This window comes from Oncorhynchus keta, chromosome 27 (assembly GCF_023373465.1).
Source record: "Oncorhynchus keta strain PuntledgeMale-10-30-2019 chromosome 27, Oket_V2, whole genome shotgun sequence".
Taxonomy (NCBI): Eukaryota; Metazoa; Chordata; class Actinopteri; order Salmoniformes; family Salmonidae; genus Oncorhynchus; species Oncorhynchus keta.
Window position 1 is genome coordinate 40682681 of NC_068447.1, and position 22205 is coordinate 40704885.

Consider the following 22205-nt stretch of genomic DNA (forward strand, 5'->3'; position numbering starts at 1 on the left):
TTTCTGCCAACACTTTACATTGAGTTACTCACAGTTATACCTGTGTAGGAAAACTGTAATTATACTAGTAAAAACATTTATTGTTGAAATAAACTAAATACCATGTACTGTATGCTGTTTACGTATCATTAAAAATTTGAATATTTATGTGTATAAGCCAGTACAATGAGTAAGGAATAACAAAGATGATATTGGCCATGCAATTCGATTGTCTTTCAAGGGTCATTGCCTTTTCTTCCTTTCTTCTTCCTTAATTTCAGAATCAAGTTCACAGCCGAATGTCATGGGAGACTAGAAAGGCCAATGTTTCACTTTCAAAAAAGCTATCATGCTGTCAAAGAACTCTGAGAAATGCTTTTTCTTATTGTATGGACCTTGAAATGCGTGGGAACATGAATCATATAATGAATATCTATTCGTTGTAACTATATTTTAGGTCAAATATACAGTCTACAAGTTACAACAGGATAAGGTCATTCTCTACCAAACAGTTGTTTCACCACCAAATCATCCAGATGCATTGGGTGTATTGTGCAAAACCCCTGAATGTTTTACTATTGCAACAAAAGGTGATCATATTATCAGAAAAGCACATTCTCATCCTTTTGCATCCAATACAAGATTGGACAAATGACAGCTACTTTTGATGACATCAACTTAAACCCTTTGTCCAAATGTTTAGTAGCCAAAAGTCTCAAAAGTTCAACCAGGCAACGTATGACTCTGACTCACCTGTGCCCATGGAGAGCACTTGCATGTTTTCAAATTCCAATGTGGTGTAGGCTGGGTCCAGGGCGTCACTATAGTCTGCCATGTCCATGTCTACCAGTGCTTTGGACAAACAAATTCCCTCTCAGCTACCTGAAAGTTGATCAAAAAGACTTGTCCATGAAGCTAAGTGCCTTCCCTCCTCACTCCCCCCCACCCCCCCACCCCCCCTGCCCACCCGATTATTTGGCCAGGCTCCTCCTCCTAAAAGTAAAAAGAGATACCCCTATGCTATGGGGACAGTCTCTCCTCCAGAGCTCTGGAGGAGGAGGCCATGAGAAGCCTGGGTCAGACTGACAGGAGGAGCTTCCTCCCAGGCTCCCAGGAGGGGTGGGGTGGAAGTCTGGTTGATGTTTAACTAGACTCCTTCTCTATTGGAGAATCATGGTTGTTTTTCTCTCAAACATAAATTGGATCTCTCACTCTTTTCCGCATCTCTCTCTCTCTTTCTCTCGCTCTATCTCTCTTTCCCTCTTTCTCTTTCCACATTGCTGTCAGTAATGGATCAACAATTATATCATGAGAGACATAAAATGAATGTTGAATCTCAGCCAAATCATTGTGCTTTACTTGCTTGAAATCACCTCTTGTTGTTTCCTGCCATTTAAAACCATCAGATAACTAAATGTCTTTGACCAAAGAATTGGAAGCTCAAATTTTAGGCCAAAGCACTCTTAGCCAACTCCTTCATCAGGGCACCAAAGAGCATCTTTTCATATGAATTCTTATTGCAGTCTGAGAGCATACAGATTATTTTGCCTTTTAGCTAGATGTTTTAATCAAATCTATACTCAAAGTGAAGAGAGGTGCAGCTCAACTGGAAGTACTGCATCATGAGGACGACTCGGCCTACAGTCTGGATTCAGACCTACAGACCTATTTTCTACATTGTAGAACAATAGTGAAGAAATCAAAACTATGAAATAACACATATGCAATCATGTAGTAACTAAAGTCATCCCAAACCATCTCAATTGGGTAGAGGTCAGTGGATTGTGGAGACCAGGTCATCTGATGCAGCACTCCATCACTCTCCTTCTTGGTCAAATAGTCCTTACACAGCTTGGAGTGTTGGGTGTGTTGGGTCATTGTCCTGTTGAAAAACAAATGATAGTCCCACTAAGCACAAACCAGATGGGATGGCATATCACTGCAGAATGCTGTGGTAGCCATGTTGGTTAAGTGTGCCTTGAATTCTAAATAAATCACCAACAGTGTCACCAACCAAAAACCTCAACACCATCACACCTCCTCCATGCTTCACGTTGGGACCACACATGCAGAGATCATCCGTTCACCAACTCTGCATCTCACAAAGACACAGCGGTTGGAACCAAAAATCTCAAGTTTGGACTCATCAGACCAAAGGACAGATTTCCACCGGTCTAAAGTCCATTGCTCGTGTTTCTTGGCCCAAGCAAGTCTCTTATTATTATTGGTGTCCTTTAGTAGAAGTTTCTTTGCAGCAATTTGACCATGGAGGCCTGATTCACGCAGTGTCCTCTGAACAGTTGATGTTGAGATGTGTCTGTTACTTGAACTCTGTGAAGCATTTATTTGGGCTGCAATTTCGGAGGCTGGTAACTCTAATGAACTTATCCTCTGCAGCAGAGGTAACTCTGATTTTTCCTTTCCTGTGTCGTTCCTCATGAGACATTTTCATCATAGTGCTTGATGGTTTTTGCAACTGCACTCGAAGAAACGTTCAAAGTTCTTGAACTTTTCCGTATTGACTGACCTTCATGTCTTAAAGTAATGATGGACTGTTGTTTCTATTAGCTTATTTGAGCTGTTCTTTCCATGATATGAACTTGGTCTTTTACCAAATACCTTCTTCTGTATACCACCCCTACCTTGTCACAACACAACTGATTGGCTCAAACGCATTAAGAAGGAAAGACATTTCACAAATTAACTTTTAACAATCACACCTGTTAACTGAAATGCATTCCAGGTGCCTCATGAAGCTGGATGAGAGATTGCCAAGAGTGTGCAAAGCTGTCATCAAGGCAGTGTGTCTACTTTGAAGAATCTCAAATCTCAAATATATTTTGATTTGTTTAACACTTTTTTATTCTACAATGTAGAAAATAGTTTTAAAAAATAAAGAAAACCCCTTGAATGAGTTGGTATGTCCAAACTTTTGACTGGCACTGTACGTCCACATGTAATATGTCTCTGGTAAATTTCACTTCATTCTTGCATATTAAACCAGATAAATAACTATTGCTGGATTTTATTTTGTTGCCTTTATGTAAAAGAGTTAATTGTTTCACAAAATTCTGTACGCACATAACAAAGTAGTGTGACCCAACTCTTCCGAAACTTTTTTTGTTCTAAGAAACTTAGTGTCAAATGTTATGCTTTTTAGAGCGCTGTTTGGTCACTAATGTCATTGGTTTGTCACCACTATCCGGCATCCGCCCAGTACCCTGCCCTGAACTTCAGTCACGGTCACTAGCCGGCTACCACCCGGTTACTCAACCCTGCACCTTAGAGGCTGCTGCCTATGTACATAGACTTGGAACTCTGGTCACTTTAATAATAGAACACTGGTCACTTACATACTGTTGTAACCATTTCATTTGTATATACTGTATTCTAGTCAAGGCCATCCTATTCAACTATTGCTGTACATATAGTATTCTATCCACGTATTCTTCAGATATACTACATATTCTATCCACATATTGTCCATAATGTCTTCACATCCCATCCCATCACACACACACACACACGTACATATATATATACAGTGCATTTGGAAAGTATTCATACCCCTTGACTTTTTCCACATTTTGTTATGTTACAGCCTAATTCAAAAATAGATTAAATTATTCTTTCCGCTCATCAATCTACACACAATACCCCATAATGAAAAAGCAAAAACAGGTTTTTATAAAAAATGTAAAATGTATTCTAAATAAAGAAACTGAAATAACACATTTACATAAGTATTCAGACCCTTTACTCAGTACATTGTTGAAGCACCTTTGGCAGCGATTACAGCCTCAAGTCTTCTTGGGTATGACGCTACAAGCTTGGCACACCTGTATTTGGTGAGTTTCTCCAATTCTTCTCTGCGGATCCTCTCAAGCTCTGTCAGGTTGGACGGGGAGTGTCTCTGCACCGCTATTTTCAGGTCTCTTCAGAGATGTTCGATCGGGTTCACCTCTGGCCTCTAGCTGGGCCACTCAAGGACATTCAGAGACTTGTCCCGAAGCCACGCCTGCGTTGTCTTGGCTGTGTGCTTAGGGTTGTTGTCCTGTTGGAAGGTGAATCGTCACCCCAGTCTGAGGTCCTGAGCACTCTGGAGCAGGTTTTTTATCAAGGATCTCTCTGTACTTTGCTCCATTCATCTTTCCCTCGATCCTGACTAGTCTCCCTGTCCCTGCCGCTGAAAAACCACCACAACATGATGCTGCCACCACCATGCTTCACCGTAGGGATGGTGCCAGGTTTCCTCCAGACGTAACACTTGGCATTCAGGCCAAAGAGTTCAGTCTTGGTTTCATCAGACCAGAGAATCTTGTTTCTCATGGTCTGAGAGTCCTTTAGGTGCCTCTTGGCAAACTCCAAGCGGGCTGTCATGTGCCTTTTCTGAGGAGTGGCTTTGGTCTGGCCACTCTACCATAAAGGCCTGATTTGTGAAGTGCTGCAGAGATGGTTGTCCTTCTGGAAGGTTTCCCATTGCCACAGGGGAGCTCTGGAGCTCTGTCAGAGTGATCATGGGTTCTTGATCACCTCCCTGACAAAGGCCCTTCTCCCCCTGATTGCTGAGTTTGGCAGGGTGATCAGCTCTAGGAAGAGTCTTGGTGGTTCCAAACTTCTTCCATTTAAAAATTATGGAAGCCACTGTGTTCTTGGGGACCTTCAATGCAGCAGACATTTTTTTGGTACCCTTCCCCAGATCTGTGCCTCGATACAATCCTGTCTCGGAGCTCTACGGACAATTCCTTCGAACTCATAGCTTGCTTTTTGCTCTGACATGCACTATCAACTGTGAGAACGTGTATGGACAGTTGTGTGCCTTTCCAAATCATGTCTAATCAATTAAATTTACCACAGGTGGACTCCAATCAAGTTGTGGAAACATCTCAAGAATTGTCAATGGAAACAGGATGCACCTGAGCTCAATTTCAAGGCTCATAGCAAAGGGTCTGAATACTCACAGTATCAGTCAAAGGTTTGGACACACCTACTCATTTTGAGTAGGTTGAGAGAATCCCAAGAGTGTGAAAAGCTTTCATCAAGGCAAAGGGTGGCTACTTTGAAGAATCTCAATTTTGATTTGTTTAATACTTTTTTGGTTACTACATGATTCCATATGTGTTATTTCATTGTTTTGATGTCTTCACTATTATTCTACAATGTAGAAAATAATAAAACTAAAGAAAAACCCTGGAATGAATAGGTGTGCCCAAACTTTTGACTGGTATTGTACGTAAATAATGTATTTTTGTTTTTATATTTAATACATTTGCAAGCATTTCCAGAAAACCTGTTTTTGCTTTGTCATTATGGGGTATTGTGTGTAGATTGATGAGTAAAAATGATTATTTAATACATTTTTTAATCAGGCTGTAGCATAACAAAATGTGTAAAAAGTCAAAGGGTCTGAATACTTTCTGAATGCACTGTATGTGTGTGATGGGATGTATTCAAATTATGGACAGTATGTGGATAGAATATATAGTATATCTGAAGAATACGTGGATATTATACTCCGGACTCCTAATATTTGTATATTTCTTAATTCCACTATTTTACTTTTTAGAGTTTTGTGTATTGTTAGATATTACTGCACTTTTGGAGCTTGCAACACAAACATTTCGCTACACCCGCAATAACATCTGCTGAACATGTGTATGTGACCAATAACATTTGATTTGATTTGGTAGGACCCTATGTTTTTAGGACCACATTGGGATTGGGATACGAGTCTCAAGCCATAACGGGTTCATTTTGGGGAAAGCAAGCACCGTATTAGAAAGCTTTCAGCAGGATTTACCAAACTAAAGTGGCTTAACAAGAATTTGAGAACAGAATGCGCTGCGAGAAAAGTATTATAATACTCGAAAGTGTATCATAAGTTCATAAGACGACATCATCTTTAAAGGTCTAATACAGTCAACACTTATATAAAGCAACTGATTTTTAGAAAAATGAAATGTTGCAGAATACGCAAATAAGCTGGCCCCACTGTGTAAGTAAATGTGACATGGTAAACAGCAGTGTTGTATTTGAAGAAGGAAGGTGCCAGTACAAAGCGATAGGTCAATGATCTTGGGTTCGCCGAGACCTCAGAGCCGTAAAACGCAGACTGGTGAAGTTGATAACTTCCCACCCAGAGCATATATAGGATTCAGCAAATAAAATCTCCTCCCGAATCAAAACATTCCTGTGGTTAAGTCGGTCACAGTGATCCGGCTGATTGTCCACTACAACCGGTCAGATGGATGAACACTGATTTAGAATCACAAAGAAAATGTCACTGAAGAATCTTCACACTTCTTTGAGCTTGAGATAGGAAGATGTGTAGCCTGCCACAAATTGTTTTATCAACGGATGACACGAGGTGGTCAAATAGAACATGCGACTAATCTAGGGCCTCGCCAGAGCTACTAGGTGTATATCATACAAGTAAGTCTGAACAGAGGTCATTACAATTGATTACTTCTCCACATCTTTGGTAGACACAGACTCTAGCATTTCGCTACACTCGCATTAACATCTGCTAACCATGTGTATGTGACAAATAAAATTTGATTTGATTTGATTTCTAGTGGAACACCCCTCAAGTGCCCATATTTGTTCATGTTTGCTTGAGCACCACGGCAGCAATGATCATGAAGCACTTCGTCTGAGTTCCCAAACAGCACTCTATTCCCTATACAGTGCACTACTCTTGGCCAAGGCCCATAGAGCTCTAGTCAAAAGTAGTGCACAGGGGAATAGGGTGCCATTTGGGCCACAGGCAAAATACTGTTAGAACGCCCCTCAAGTGGCCATATTTGCTCAATCACCACGGCAGTAATGATCGTGAAGAACCAGAAGGTAGCGAGAGGGAAATCTGTGTGACGGAATGAGGGGAATGAGTCACTTAGGATAAATCTTATCTCCTCAGCCATTAAATGTCTTTATTATCACCAGCTCCTATCTAAATTTTCTGTGAACTCGTCCAAGAACAGTCATATACTGCTCTATAAAGTGTAATCTGCAAGGTTAAGGTTTTCTTATTCACACTCAGGCAGTGACAGACTCTTCGGGTATAGAAAGATACTGATTGCTACTTTTTGGATCCTCACCTTAAACTGACATAACTTGTCTACGTTTTAGTAACTTTCAGTATTTTACTAATGATCATTTATCTCATGTTGTGCAAATGGGAGATTTTTAACTAAATGTGGGAGTTCTGGAAATGTCATTTTCATGTCATTCACATGCTGCTAACACGATTCCATGTCATAGTACGCTAAATATAATCGCCAATGATCATTTATCATCTCAGTAACTATATGATCTGTCATGCTTTTTCAAATATAGAGAGTGCTATTATATGATGTCGTATGTTTAACATTAGTTCCTGTTAACCTGTATGCCGTACATTCCCACGCCACAGAAATGGCAACGATGGGATGGGCAGAGGTTATCATAGAGCAGCCGAAGGAGCCTCCTGTGAGTATCTTATCACAGAGTAATCAGAGAAGCCTGCTGATTTAACCAGTTCACTTTAACCTGTTTTAACCTGCACCCGGCAACGACCCTAACACAAAAGTCAGGAGACTAGATCTTTAGCCGTAACATGAAGTCCATATAAACGCTCAAAGTGAAATTTCTTCTAGACAAGTCATTTATTCCTGTGAAACACACAGGCATTTTTTTTCAATGAGGTTATTCCATTTTTTTTTTTTAAATGTTATGAAGGGTTAACATGACATAACGTGTTCCCTCACGCTCCCTTTTGACACAGGCAGTCCTCGTCACATGCATATGAAGTAGCCATGTTCATCTGTCTATGACGTGTGTATGGAAGTCTTGTCCTGTCAGTCTTATAATCAGTCGCTCAGTCTTATAATCAGTCGCCCAAACAGCCCGGGGGCTAAAAGTCAAAGGACTGACTGCCGGAGAGACCTGATGTAACACCAGTGTAATTCTCCCCTTTGAAGCTAACTTCAAACTCCAGTTTGTGAACAAAGTCCTGTCTGTCTTCTGAATAGGAATCTGAATAGTCCGACCACTGACCAAACTCCATTTGTTAACCACTGCCTATTTGTACCTTCCACTGAATGACTCTTTTTCATTCCACACGTCCGATCCCAATGGAAAGAGCTAGTGAGGATAAAAAACAAATAACTGGAGGTAACAGCCGGGGGAAACCAAGAGTCAATGATATTTGGAATATACTCTATATGGGAACATATTATTTTTAGGAGAGCTTCAAGCGCAGGGAAAATGTAAGTGTTTTTGATGTGTGTACCATACAGTGCTGTAGATATTGATAAGAAGAGTGGAAGCGAGAACAAGGAGGCAATGTGCTCGTAGCAGCACATTTTAGGCCAGTGTTGAGCCTGCGCTGCCTCTGTCTGTTAGATGTAGGAGATACCATGTGAGTAGTAGTAGTGTCATGGCAGGCGAAGACCTTGTCAACAGATGATAACTATCTGCAAATCACACATCTTGTGCAACTACAAGCCCCTTCGGTTGACCAGTGGGATTATCACTGTGTCTGTACTGTTGGAACATAGTTGACTGCATGTCTTCATGTTGACATTGGTTGAAATTATTCTTATATTTGGTGTTTTATTGGTTGCTTTAGTGTTGATGATACAATTGAAATGTTGTGTTTACAAGTGAAGGTGACAATGTTGACTTGATTCTCCTCCCCTCTGTTTTAGCTAGCACTGACCAACACTAATTCCTCTTGTGACTTGTTTGTTAAAACGTACATCAGAAAAGAAACATTTCATTTTTCCAGATATGCTGAGGTGAAATATATTGTTTTTACTCAAAACAATTTTGTGCAAATTCCTTGAGCAACACTGAAGCTCAAACTTGCAGTGGTAGTAGACTCCCAGAGGCCTACAGTAAGAACATGTTACTCTTTTCAATGTGCCTTTGTTTTTAGACAGCTTTTAGTCTGCCACATCAGGTTGGAGCAGAGAACCACAGAGAGTTATGATTGTGGCACCATTGGTCAACTTCAGAGATTTGAACGTGTATAATTTGGCCCAGAGCTTTATCATTAATTCAAGTACAGAGGAGGAAACAGCAAGAAAAAGTGAAAATGCATACATCTTCATACGAAAAACAACTGAGATTGTTCAAATAGTTATCTGAAACAACTGAAAAGTTGTCATAGTCCTGACCCATGCCTGTTTGTTCTTAGGGTAATGATAAACTACCAGGATCTAATTTTGCTCAGCCCCCATAACCCCAATAGCATTGGGAAATAAACACATTTGCAAATAGAGCTTCAAATGAGCTAGAAATTGAGGAAGAGTATTCCTTGCTCACAGTCCCACACTCCAATTTACCACAGAGAAATCCTATTTGTTTGTCACTGGAAATCTCTAAACAATACAAGAGACTCATATTATTGTAAAAGTAAGGTTTAGACTTCCACTAGGTAATCATAAATCATTTGTTAAAGCAAGATTCTCTACAAAATAAAACATTAAAAAAAGGTGAAGTTATAAAACTCCTTCACTCTGTTTGTAGATAACTTTCAACAGTCAAGGATTTGACATGTAAAATGTAGACTACCGTCTACACGCAAAACCTTCGAAACTAAAACAGACCACCATTGGAATATATTCTTACACATCCACCACTAGTTGTTTTTTTCCCCCATGCGAGAGGAAAACTCAAGTAGCCCCATGTCTGTACACTAAATAAGTAAACAATTGCATCAATAAACATTTAGCGCGATGCTCCGCGTAAATCAATTGCAGTGTCTTGATAAAGCCCTTTAATCATTAACCACTGTTTTGCTGAGAATTCATTTTGCCTCTTCCTAGCCCAATCCTATCTGTCAGCACATGGCTGCCGTGACCGGTTATCTCTGTCTGCTGTAATAGGTTCTTTCTTCTGTCATCAACCAATCAATAGTCATTTGACCTCATGATCAGGAAGAAAACACAAGATACTATAAGAGAAGGATTTCAATCTTATCCTTCATCTTCACAAGAATTGTTTTAAAATGAACAAATACCTAAGTAGCATCAGAAGCTAAGACAGCAACTGACATTGGGTGCCTCTTTCATAAACTCAACATTCAAACAAACTAATTGGCCCCATTATGACAGTTCATCACCCTTTCACCTATATTCTACTGACTGAGCTTGATGAACAGTTCAACTCTATTGGGAGTTGAAAAAGGAGGCCTAGTGATGAGAAGGCCTAATGTAGGCCTAATGATGAAGTAGATGTCACAGACTGACCTGTATAATAGAAAATGGAATCACTGGGTTGCAGTGCCACCTTGTGGACAAAGGATTCAGTATCCCATTATTTTTGTAGGCGATAGTTGCCCAAGAAGCAAATTAGTTAATTGGCAGTTTTCCCAATTTTTTATGAATAATCTCAACATAGAAGGTAAAATGATACACAACAACAATAATACACTGTATAACTTTACCTTTTACATGACCAATATGGTATCACCACATCAATAACTACTGACCTATCATAATGTGTCCATTTTCATACACAGCAAAAATGATCAAGTCAGAATGTGTTAATTCAACTAACGAACGATACGAATCTTCGTTCTGTGAGCAATCCGTCCTCAGCTTTACTTCGGCTGCTCTTGGAACACAGTCCCATGGTTTGAAACGTAAACAAACAGCCAAGTTGCTTGTTGTGTGTTGGAGTTAATCTACCGTACACACTGATTAAATTCCTCTCTCTGTAGCCATCAGCTATGTACAAGTATGTGTAACAGGTCATATGGTCAATATCTGTTGAGCGGTTGTAGTCGGAAAGTTATAGTGCTACAGTACTACAGTCATAGCACAACAGTTCTAGAACTACAGAATACTTGTCTGTTACATGTGTTCCTGACTGTACCTGGAGTGGTGAGGTGACCATGTAGTGTTCCATGCTTCTCTCCATACATCCTCCTGACTGTGGATAGCTGAGCCCTGACAGTGACCAGGCCCAGTGACGAGACCGTAGACCAATCAGCCTCCCTCTCCCCTCTCACTGGGAGCACACTACAGTGCTCACCCAGGCCCTGCCCGGCCCTACACGAGCAGAGTGAGGGTGAAAGAAGAGTGTGTGTGGGAGTTTGTTTGTGAGGGACGGAAGCTATGGGGCTGTAGCCGGTGGGGATGTAGGGCCATAAGCTAAGCCACTTACCCAGTGTGTGTGTGTACGTGCGCGTGCGTGTGTGTGTACTTGTTTTTCTACCATATCAGGACCCCAGTGTCCGAACAATTCACCCACATGTCCTGACAAGGAAAGAAAACTTTTTTGAAAACTTTTTTGAAAAGTGTGTGTGTGTGTGTGTGTGTGTGTGTGTGTGTGTGTGTGTGTGTGTGTGTGTGTGTGTGTGTGTGTGTGTGTGTGTGTGTGTGTGTGTGGGGGGTGGGGGTAGGGGTAGGTAATCTTATAATGCCTGGCACAATGAGATTTGATTGGAGTGTAATACCCCCCATCCATGCACACTGCTAATGGGGAGATCTGCTTACCTGGCTTTAACACTAACACACACACATCTAAATGTAGATGTGTCTGTAATTTTGTGTGCTGCTATTTTGGCTAGGTCTCTCTTGTGAAAGAGATTGTTAATCTCAATGTGACTAATTTTGTCAAATGAAGGTAAAATAACAGAAAGAAAGAAAAACATCTAGACCATGTTAACTTAGTATATGAGTTGAGCACAGATCTTGAAAAAGAAATGCCAGTCTCAATTTGACTTCTATGGTTAAAAATAAAGGATAAATAAAACTAATGCATGCACCACTGTTCAAAAGTTTGGGGTCACTTAGAAATGTCCTTGTTTTTGAAAGAAAAGCACGTTTTTTTGTCCTTTGAAATAACAAACGTCAACAGTGATGAGGCGACTGGGATGCTGGCCTTCTAGTCAGAGTTCCTCTGTCCAGTTGTCACGACTTCCGCCGAAGTTGGTGCCTCTCCTTGTTTAGGCGGCGTTCGGCGGTCGTCGTCACCGGCTTTCTAGCTGCCACCGATCCACGTTTCTTTTTCCATTTGTTATGTCTTGATTGTACTTACCTGGTTCTCATTACGTTATTATTATTTCACTATTTAAGCCTCTGGTTCCCATGATGTTTTGTGCGTGATTGTTCCTGGTTTTGTGTTAGTCTTTTGTGTTAGGGTTTGTTATCCCTGCGTGGATTTATTGGCTGATTATTTTTCAGAGTAACGTACGTTATTTTATTCAGTTCTGTGTCCTGCTCCTGACTCCGTCCTCACGCCTGCACAACTGACACTTGACACCCGTGTCTGTGTTCTTTTGTCCATACTGTATTTCTTATCAATTTGATGTTATTTTAATGGACAAGAAATGTGCTTTTCTTTCAAAAACAAGGACATTTCAAAGTGACCCCGAACTTTTGAACGGTAGTGTACATGGCGAGGAAAAGTTCAAGCATGTAGACTGTCCAAGCATAGAGAGCTGTCATGAAATAGCTGAAGAATGACGAATGAGATGGTTTTGAGATGATGAATAGAGAGAAACAGGATGTGTCTGTCTGTGACCTAAAGCATACGTCTACTGCTCCAGATTAGAAAACTCTCTCCACTTTAGAACTGTGTTGTGCCCAGTGTCTCTTTCCAAAAACCCTTCATTCACATCCTGTCATTCTCGTTAGAGGGATATGTTTTCATTTTGATTGATGACAGTATGTACTACTGTAAACTGAAGTGATTGACACGATCAGCATTCACAAGCACTGCCTCCTAGCAGAAAAAAAGGTGTATATGGGTCGTACTGTATATATGGCCCGTACGCCAAACCTTATTAAATAAAGGTTAAATACATATATATTTTTTAAATTACATTCTGACTGACAGTAAACATACAGAAATTGCAGATTGCACCCAGTCCTAAGCAATAGAAAGGTTAATTAAATTGCATTCCACTAACTTTAATTATATGTCCAATTTGTAAGTCGCTCTGGATAAGAGCGTCTGCTAAATGACTTAAATGTAAATGTAAATATGTTAACAAATGAGAGGGCTGGCCTGTTTGAGGTTACTTGAGTTGCTTTAGTTCATTCTTGTCCTGTCACTGATAGGGCAGGAAGTTGACTGGTTCAGCCAATCAGAGCCCACCACAAAGTCATTCAGCATTTTGGGTAAACAGATCCGTTCGCTGAAGGGCTGTTCTATGGCTTTTGTTGTGTTTACATTTGCCAACTGATTCTGCAAGCATCAGAGCGCCAGTAGTAGTTTGTCCAAGTTGTGACGGTTGAGCAATTCATCTCAATATATGACCTGAAGCTAAGTGAAATATACATTTGAATTTTACACTGAACGTATGGTGGCTTGTTGCCTCAGGCAGCAGTACAATCGGTTTGAGAGGAGGGTTCATAAATGACAAGAAAACCCTCCATCTTAGCTGTTTATTATTGTTATGTGGCTGTTGATAATTGTTTATAGTGTTGATATTACTGTTGAGGAGGGACTAGCTCTGTCCAACCCCATAGAGACGCAGACATATCACAGATATCACAGATATAATGTATGCACACATGACTGTAAGTCGCTTTGGATAAAAGCGTCTGCTAAACGGCATATATTATTATTATTATTATATTACAGACGTATCTCCTTAACTCAGTTCAATAACAGGAACATCTATGTAGATTCACTTCTCGGTTTGATCATTGCACTGCTTTTAGCATGGTTGTATTTACTCTATGTGTGTAATAAACTGTTAATAAATAATGGCATAGCCTTCCATCTCAAATGACAGATCTCTCCTGTCCAAGTCCAGAAAAACGGATGTTAATGTCAAAAGTCACATCCCAGGATGGCTGATAGTGCTTCTGATTTGGCACCCTATTCCCTATATAGTGCACTAAATCTGGTCAAAAGTAATGAACTGTATACTGTAAAGTAGGGGTATTTAACCAGGGGTCGAGATACTGCTGGGGGTCCGTGAATATATACAGTATATATTATTATTGACTTTTTCCACATTTTGTTACAGCCTGAATTTAAAATGGATTAAATGTAGATTTTGTATCATTGGCCTACACACAATACCCCATAATGTCAAAGTAGAATTGTTTGTCGACATTTTTACAAATGAATTAAAAATGAAAAGCTGAAATGTCTTGAGTCAATAAGAATTCAACCCCTTTGTTATGGCAAGCCTAAATATACTGAATAAAAATACAAATGCAACAGGTAATGTGTTGGTCCCGTGTTTCATGTGCTGAAATAAAAGATCCCAGAATTGTTCCATATACACAAAAAGCTTAATCCTCTCAAATGTGGTGCACAAATTTGTTTATATCCTTGTTAGTGAGCATTTCTTCATTGCCAAGGTAACACTTCCACCTGACAGGTGTGGCATATCAAGAAGTTGATTAAACAGTATGATCATTACACAGGTGAGCCTTGTGCTGGGGAAACTAAAAGGCCACTATAAATGTGCAGTACAAAATCATTTGACAGTACGTCCAATCGGCCTCACAACCGCAGACCACATGTAACCATGCCAGCCCAGGACCTCCACATCTGGCTTCTTCACCTGTGGGATCGTCTGAGACCAGCCAGCCGGGCAGCTGATGAAACTGTGGGTTTGCACAACCGAAACATTTCTGCACACACTGTCTGAAACTGTCTCAGGGAAGCTCATCTGCGTGCTCATCATTCTGACCAGGGTCTTGAGCTGACTGCAGTTTGGCGTCGCAACCGACTTCAGTGGGCAAATGCTCACCTTCGATGGCCACTGTCACGCTAGAGAATGGTGCTCTTCACAGATGAACCGGTTTCATCTGTATCAGGCAGATGGCAGGCGTATGGGTGAGCGTTTTGCTGATGTCAACATTGTGAACAGAGTGCCCCATTGTGGAAGTGGGGTTATGGTATGGGCAGGCATAAGTTACCGACAATGAACATAATTCCATTTTTATCAATGGCAATTTGAATGCACAGAGATAACATGACAAGATCCTGAGGCCCATTGTTGTGCCATTCATCCACCTCCATCAACTCATGTTTCAGCGTGATCATGCACAACCCCATGTCACAAGGATATGTACACAATTCATGGAAGCTAAAAATGTCCTAGTTCTTCCATGGCTTGCATTCTCACCAGACATATCACCCATTGAGCATGTTTGGGATGCTCTGGGTTGACATTTAGGACAGTGTGTTCCAGTTCCTGCCAATATCCAGCAACTTCGCACAGCCATTGCAGAGGAGAGGGACAACATTCCACAGGCCACAATCAACAGTTTGATTAACTCTATGCGAAGGAGATGTATCGCGCTGCATGAAACATTTGCTTAACAAGTCACATAATAAGTTGCATGGACTCACTCTGTGCCATAAAAGGATTTAACGCTTGATTTGTATTTTTTTATTGAAACATTTTTTTTTGCACCAATTTCGCGGTATCCAATTGGTAGTTAAAGTCTTGTCTCATTGCTGCAACTCCCGTACAGACTCAGGAGAGGCGAAGGTCGAGAGCCGTAGTCCTCCAAAACACAACCCAGCCAAGCTGCACAGCTTCTTGACATGATGCCTGCTTAACCTGAAAACCAGCTGCACCAATGTGTCGGAGGAAACACTGTACACCTGGCAACCGCACCCCGCCTGCCAGAGGAGTCACGAGTGCGCAATGGACAGAACATCCCTGCAGGCCAAACCCTCCCCTAACCATGCTGGGCCAATTGTGCACCGCTCCGTGGGTCTCCAAGTCACGGTCGGCTGCGACAGAGCCTGGACTTGAACCAGGATCTCTAGTGGCACAGCTAGCACTGCAATGCAGTGCCTTAGACCACTGTGCCACTCAGAAGGCCTTACCTTGATTTTTGAATTACTACCTCATTTCTGTACCCCACACATACGCTTATCTGTAAGGTACCTCAGTCGAGCAGTGAATTTCAAACACAGATTCAACCACAAAGACCAGGGAGGTTTTCCAAGGCCTTGTAAAGAAGGGTACCTATTGGTATATGGATAAAATAAAATAAAAGCAGACACTGAAAATCCCTTTGAGCATGGTGAAGTTATTAATTACACTTTGGATGGTGTTTCAATAAACTCAGTCACTACAAAGATACAGGTGTCCTTCATAACTCAGTTGCTGGAGAATAACGAAACCACTCTGGGATTTCACCATGAGGCCTTTGGTGACTTTAAAACAGTTACAGAGTTTAATGGCTGTGATAGGAGAAAACTGAGGATGGATTAACAACATTGTAGGTACTCAATAATACTAACATAAATGACAGAGTGAAAAGAAGGAAGTCTGCACAGAAGAAAAATATTCCAAAACACGCATCCTGTTTGCAATAAGGCACTAAAGTAAAAATGCAAAAAATGTGGCAAAGAAATATACTTTATGTCCTGAATACAAAGCATTATGTTTGGGGCAAATCCAACACAACACATCACTGAGTACTACTCTTCATAGTTTCAAGCATGGTGGTGGTTGCATCATGTTATAAGTATACTTGTCATTGGCAAGGACTACGGGTTTTTTTTTTAGGATAAAAAGAAACGGAATAGAGCTAAGCACAGGCAAAATTCTAGAGGGAAACCTTGTTCAGTCTGCTTTCACTGGAAGACAAATTCACCTTTCAGCAGGACAATAACCTTAAAGACAACACCAAATATATACTGGAGTTGCTTACCAAGATGACATTGAATGTTCCTAAATATTTTACAGTCCAGGTATGTAAAGATTTTAGAGATTCATCCAGAAAGAGTCAAAGCTATAATTGCTGCCAAAGGTTATTCTCACATGTATTGACTCAGGGGTTTGAATACTTATGTTATTGAGATATTTTGGTATTTCATTTTTAAAAAGTGCTAACGTTTCTATAAACATGTCAGGGTGGCAGTTGACCTAGCGGTTAGAGTGTTGGGCCAGTAACCAAAAGGTTGCTGGATTGAATCGCCAAGCTGACAAGGTAAAAATCTGTCCTTCTGCCCCTGAGCAAGGCAGTTAACCCACTGTTCCCCGGTAGCCTGTCATTGTAAATAATAATTTGTTCATAATAATTTGTTCTTAACTGTTCTTAACTGGCTTGCCTAGTTAAATAAGATTTAATTTGTCATTTTAGTGTGTGTTGATGGGTCACAAAATAAATATATTGAATTCATTTTGAATTCAGGCTGGAGCACAACAAAATGTGAAATAAGTCAAGGGGTATGAATACTTTCAGACGGCAATGTATATATACAGTACCAGTCAAAGGTTTGGACACACCTACTCATTGAAGGGTTTTTATTTTTACTATTTTCTACACTGTAAAATAATAGTGCAGACATCGAAACTATGAAATAACACACATGGAATCATGTAGTAACCAAAAAAGTGTAAAAACAAAATTATTCAAAGTAGCCACTCTTTGCCTTGATGACACCTTTGCACACTCTTGGCATTCTCTCAACCAGCTTCATGAGGTAGTCACCTTGAGTCCATTTCAATTAACAGGTGTGCCTTTATAAAAGTGAATTTGTGTAATTTCCTTCTTAATGCGTTTGAGCCAATCAGTTGTGTTGTGACATGGTACGGGTGGTATACAGAAGATAGCCGTATTTGGTAAAAGATCAAGTCCATATAATGGCAAGATTAGCTCAAATAAGCAAAGAGAAACGACAGTTCATCATTACCTTAGGACATGAAGTTCAGTCAATGTGGAACAGTTCAAGACATTTAAACATTTCTTCAAGTGCACTCTTCAAGTGCAGTCATAACAACTGGACTCCCGAGTGGCACAGCAGTCTAAAGCACTGCATCTCAGTGCAAAAGGCATCTCTACAGTCCCTGGTTTGAATCCAGGCTGAATCACATCTGTCCATGATTGGGTATCCCATAGGGCGGCGCACCATTGGCCCAGCGTCATCTGGGTTTGGCCGGGGTAGGCCGTCATTGTAAATAGAAATTTGTTCTTAACTGACTTGCTTAGTTAACGAAAGGAGGATAAGTTAATTAGAAGTTCCAGCCTCAGAAATTGAAGCCCAAATAACTTCTTCGTGGAGTTCAAGTAACAGATACATCTCAACATCAACTATTCAGAGGAGACTGTGAATCAGGTTGAATTGCTGCAAAGAAACCACTATTAAAGGACACCAATAAGAAGAAGAGACTTGCTTGGGCCAGTAAACATGAGCAATGGACATTAGGCCAGTGGAAATCTGTCCTTTGGTCTGATGAGTCCAAATTTGAAATGTTTGATTCCAACCGCCTTGAGATGCAGAGTAGGTGAACAGATGATCTCGCCATCACGGTTGACAACTCCATTGTGTCCTCCTCCCAGAGCGCTAAGAACCTTGGCGTGATCCTGGACAACACCCTGACGTTCTCAACTAACATCAAGGCGGTGTCCCGTTCCTGTAGGTTCATGCTCTACAACATCCGCAAAGTACGACCCTGCCTCACACAGGAAGCGGCGCAGGTCCTAATCCAGGCACTTGTCATCTCCCGTCTTGATTACTGCAACTCGCTGTTGGCTGGGCTCCCTGCCTGTGCCATTAAACCCCTACAACTCATCCAGAACGCCGCAGCCCGTCTGGTGTTCAACCTTCCCAAGTTCTCTCACGTCACCCCGCTCCTCCGCTCTCTCCACTGGCTTCCAGTTGAAGCTCGCATCCGCTACAAGACCATGGTGCTCGCCTACGGAGCTGTGAGGGGAACGGCACCTCAGTACCTCCAGGCTCTGATCAGGCCCTACACCCAAACAAGGACACTGCGTTCATCCACCTCTGGCCTGCTCGCCTCCCTACCACTGAGGAAGTACAGTTCCCGCTCAGCCCAGTCAAAACTGTTCGCTGCTCTGGCCCCCCAATGGTGGAACAAACTCCCTCACGACGCCAGGACAGCGGAGTCAATCACCACCTTCCGGAGACACCTGAAACCCCACCTCTTCAAGGAATACCTAGGATAGGGTAAGTAAGGGTAAGTAATCCTTCTCACCCCCCCCCCCCAACAAGATTTAGATGCAAGTGGCTGTTCCACTGGTTGTCATAAGGTGTATGCACCAATTTGTAAGTCGCTCTGGATAAGAGCGTCTGCTAAATGACTTAAATGTTAAATGTAATGTAAATGTTTCCCACCGTGAAGCGTGGATGAGGAGGTGTGATGGTGTGGGGGTGCTTTGCTGGTGACACTGTCAGTGATTTATCAGTAGTCATAAATAGTCATTTACAACATTAACAATGTCTACACAGTATTCCTGATCAGTTTGATTTCATTTTAATGGACAAAAAATTTGCTTTTCTTTCAAAAACAAGGACATTTCTAAGTGGCCCCGAACTTTTGAACGGTAGTGTTTTTTCATTCGTTGAACACTTTTTTTTGGTTACTACTTGATTCCATATGTGTTATTTCATAGTTTTGATGTCTTCACTAATATTCTACAATGTAGAAAATAGTAAAAATAAATAATAATAAAATGTGTCCAAACTTGTGACTTGGTACTGTAGGTCTGAATCCAGACTGTAGGCCGAGGCCCCTTCATGATGCAGTACCTATTGACTTGGACATACATTTTTGCCAACATATTGCTAACCATTGTTTAACCAGCTAAACAGCTGCTATATGCGAATGTGTTTGTAGTAGGGCTGGCACAATTATTGTATAATAGTCATCGTAATCGTCTTAATACATTCATTTTAGGAGAAGGGGGGGGGGTTTAAACTTTATACTCAAGTATTTATAGTTTAACCAATAGCAGTTTTTCATTTTTACATGAAGTTGGTAATCATTTTATGAGCAGAATGGCACAGTTGGGAGGAGAAGCCTCCTTTCCAAAAGTTCTAAGTGGTCAAAACTATTATTTTTTGAGACGGGTGTAACCAAAGCTGTGTTGTATTAATTAAGTACTGTATGTCGTTGTTGTATTCAGTAGGTATGTCTTTCAAATATGCATTATGATGCATTACAAGCTCAAAATATTTTAAAAAAGAAGACAATTATGCCAAAAAACTGTTCATTTGCATGACAATTCATCATTACCCAAAATTCCATTATCGTCACAGCCCTAGTTTCACGTTACCTTTCTAGTATAGGCAATCTTAGAAATGACACTTCTTCCAATTAGAATGTGGCGAGGTCAAAACCATGAAAAACTGTCTACCAAATCTATTCATTTTGAAATGTTGATTTACTTGTCCTTGCCATTATAATTCACCGGATGATAAGACAAGATTTTTAAAAAACAAAACATGTTTTGCAAACATGATGGGAGTTTAAGACACTGCTGTTAGGAAATAAGGTGCAGCCCAGGTAATGTCCACCAGGGACAAGAACTCATAACTGCAGGTCATGGCTGTGACATACTAATGCCAGTATTATTAAGTCTCCTGATGCATGAGACATTATGTCAGCACTACCTCAAATTAGGAGGAGTGACCTTGTGACATTATGATCTGCAGCATTTTTATGTCTGCACAGAGAAACATAGTATAAAGATATACAGTATAATAAAACCAGAAAGAACCCAACAGTTTTGAATAAACAATGACGCTACTCTAGTGTGCCCTTCTTAGGATGACTAATATCCCTAGTTTGGTTGGGGAGTTTTACATCTCCCAGACTCATATGTAAATCATACCATGTGTGGTAAATGACATAATGAAAACCAACCCCAAGCTATTTACACAGTACACCCCTGAAAAGGCATGTTTTGGCAACTTTATTGTAATTGGATCAGAGGTTGCTGATGTGGTTGGATGCTTTTCCAGTTTTACCCAGGTGGTTCCCATGTGTTTTTCAGGTGAAAGCCCAGCGTTTCAGGCCTCACTTCTTCACACCTTTCTACTATCCTGGCTATGATTCCATCCTGATTCACTCTGACTCGGTCTTTTCCAGTCATCAAATACTACCCACTGCCTATATTGGACCTTAAATCCTATTATTCTACTCTTCAAAGCTTTGACTTCCCAGGTTCATATCAGTCTGAATGGAGTCTCATCCGTCAGTCTCCGCTTATTGTGGGGCCCTTTTTACCAACCTTCTCATCGTCTCCACACCTCCTTGATTGCGGTCGTGTCAAAAACACAGACAAAAATGACGACGATTACATTTTCTACATTGAATGGACCTGCCTGCCAGAAGAGAAGCCCTCTGCAGTGTGTATTGCCAACCACAGTTTAAACAAAGTCAACAGCTGGTGTGAGCTCCACCATAACGCACCGAAACCGTGAGACGATAAACGAAACTGTGTACTCACCATCAGCGAATGGAATCTCCATGCTTGTACTGACTTGTGAGTTTACATTGACCATGTCTCTCCTCCCCCTGTTTCTTTCAAATGTGTCTTTCTTTTTCTCCTGTATTCCTAAAGTTCTAGGGTTTCAAATATGGAAGTTAGCGCCCGCCTGCGTTATAGTGAGAAAGGTAGTGTTGATGCAAGGTAAGGCCCCAGCCGTAGGTAGGTAGGTACTCCTAGCTGTTATCTTATTGATTTTCCTAATCTGGGCAAATGTGGGTGGAGAGGTTAAACAGTAACCAGGCTCGTATAGAGACCAGATCTATATGACAGGCAGCTGTCGCTATAGCAACTAGATGATAGAAGCTCAAATACGGTCTGTAGACAAGTTATGTATTTCTTTCTGTATTCAATATCCAAACATTTTATTAGTGTGCATTGAGTAAAAAGGAAGGAAGGACGAATGGGAGGCTGCATTTGTTCAACCACGGCGCGAAAGGGGGAAGGCGGAGAGAGGGACATGAAAGAGAAAGCTGGATTGGAGCATGGACAGAGGGTGATACCTCCCCACCTTCAGACGCTGAGTGTGAATGAAGTTAACGTTTTGGTTGAAAAAACATATAGTCTGTCCAGGTTATGCAATGCACAGACAAACACTGGACAAATACAGTTTGATACAAATATCCCTGTGGGTGGCAGCAAGGTGACAACATATACAGGTCTCACACTGATATCATTACAAAATAAAGCATTTGTTTTCCTTGTGGGGACTTTCACTTTTGGTCGCATGTATGGGTCAGTTGCTGTCCCGAAAAGGAGTTTCCCATGTTGCTTTTCCTGAAAAGGAGTTTTCCCACGGAATCAGATGTCCTCTGAAAACATTGAAATATTTATTGATTGATTAGGTGTCATAAAGTTTCACTCCAAAATATTTTACGAGCATGAACATGTAAAGAGGAATGACACATGCAGTGCAGATTCATCAAACGTACATTTGTGACACATACTACAAGGTAGAATATTTTGTATTAATATGAACCATTGTGGCCATGAAATAAAAGAGACAAATCACTT

General features: G+C 40.9%; 1 protein-coding gene across 4 annotated transcripts in view; it reads right to left on the reverse strand.

Moving 5' to 3' along the window:
* The window catches only part of LOC118360044 (hepatocyte nuclear factor 4-alpha-like), a 29476-nt gene extending 7329 nt beyond the window's left edge, over positions 1 to 22147 (reverse strand). Inside the window, exons 1-3 of one of the 4 annotated variants that reach the window (XM_052482429.1) lie at positions 21153 to 22147; positions 1735 to 1861; positions 733 to 861 (exon numbers count right to left, since the gene is read on the reverse strand). In XM_052482429.1, coding sequence (XP_052338389.1) covers positions 733 to 820 — 88 coding nt within the window. In that variant the 5' untranslated portion in view covers positions 821 to 861; positions 1735 to 1861; positions 21153 to 22147. The remainder of the gene's footprint in view (positions 1 to 732; positions 862 to 1734; positions 1862 to 21152) is intronic. The other 3 variants (XM_035739096.2, XM_052482430.1, XM_035739097.2) reach the window with 3 other exon arrangements.
* Between the last annotated feature and the right edge of the window lie 58 nt (positions 22148 to 22205).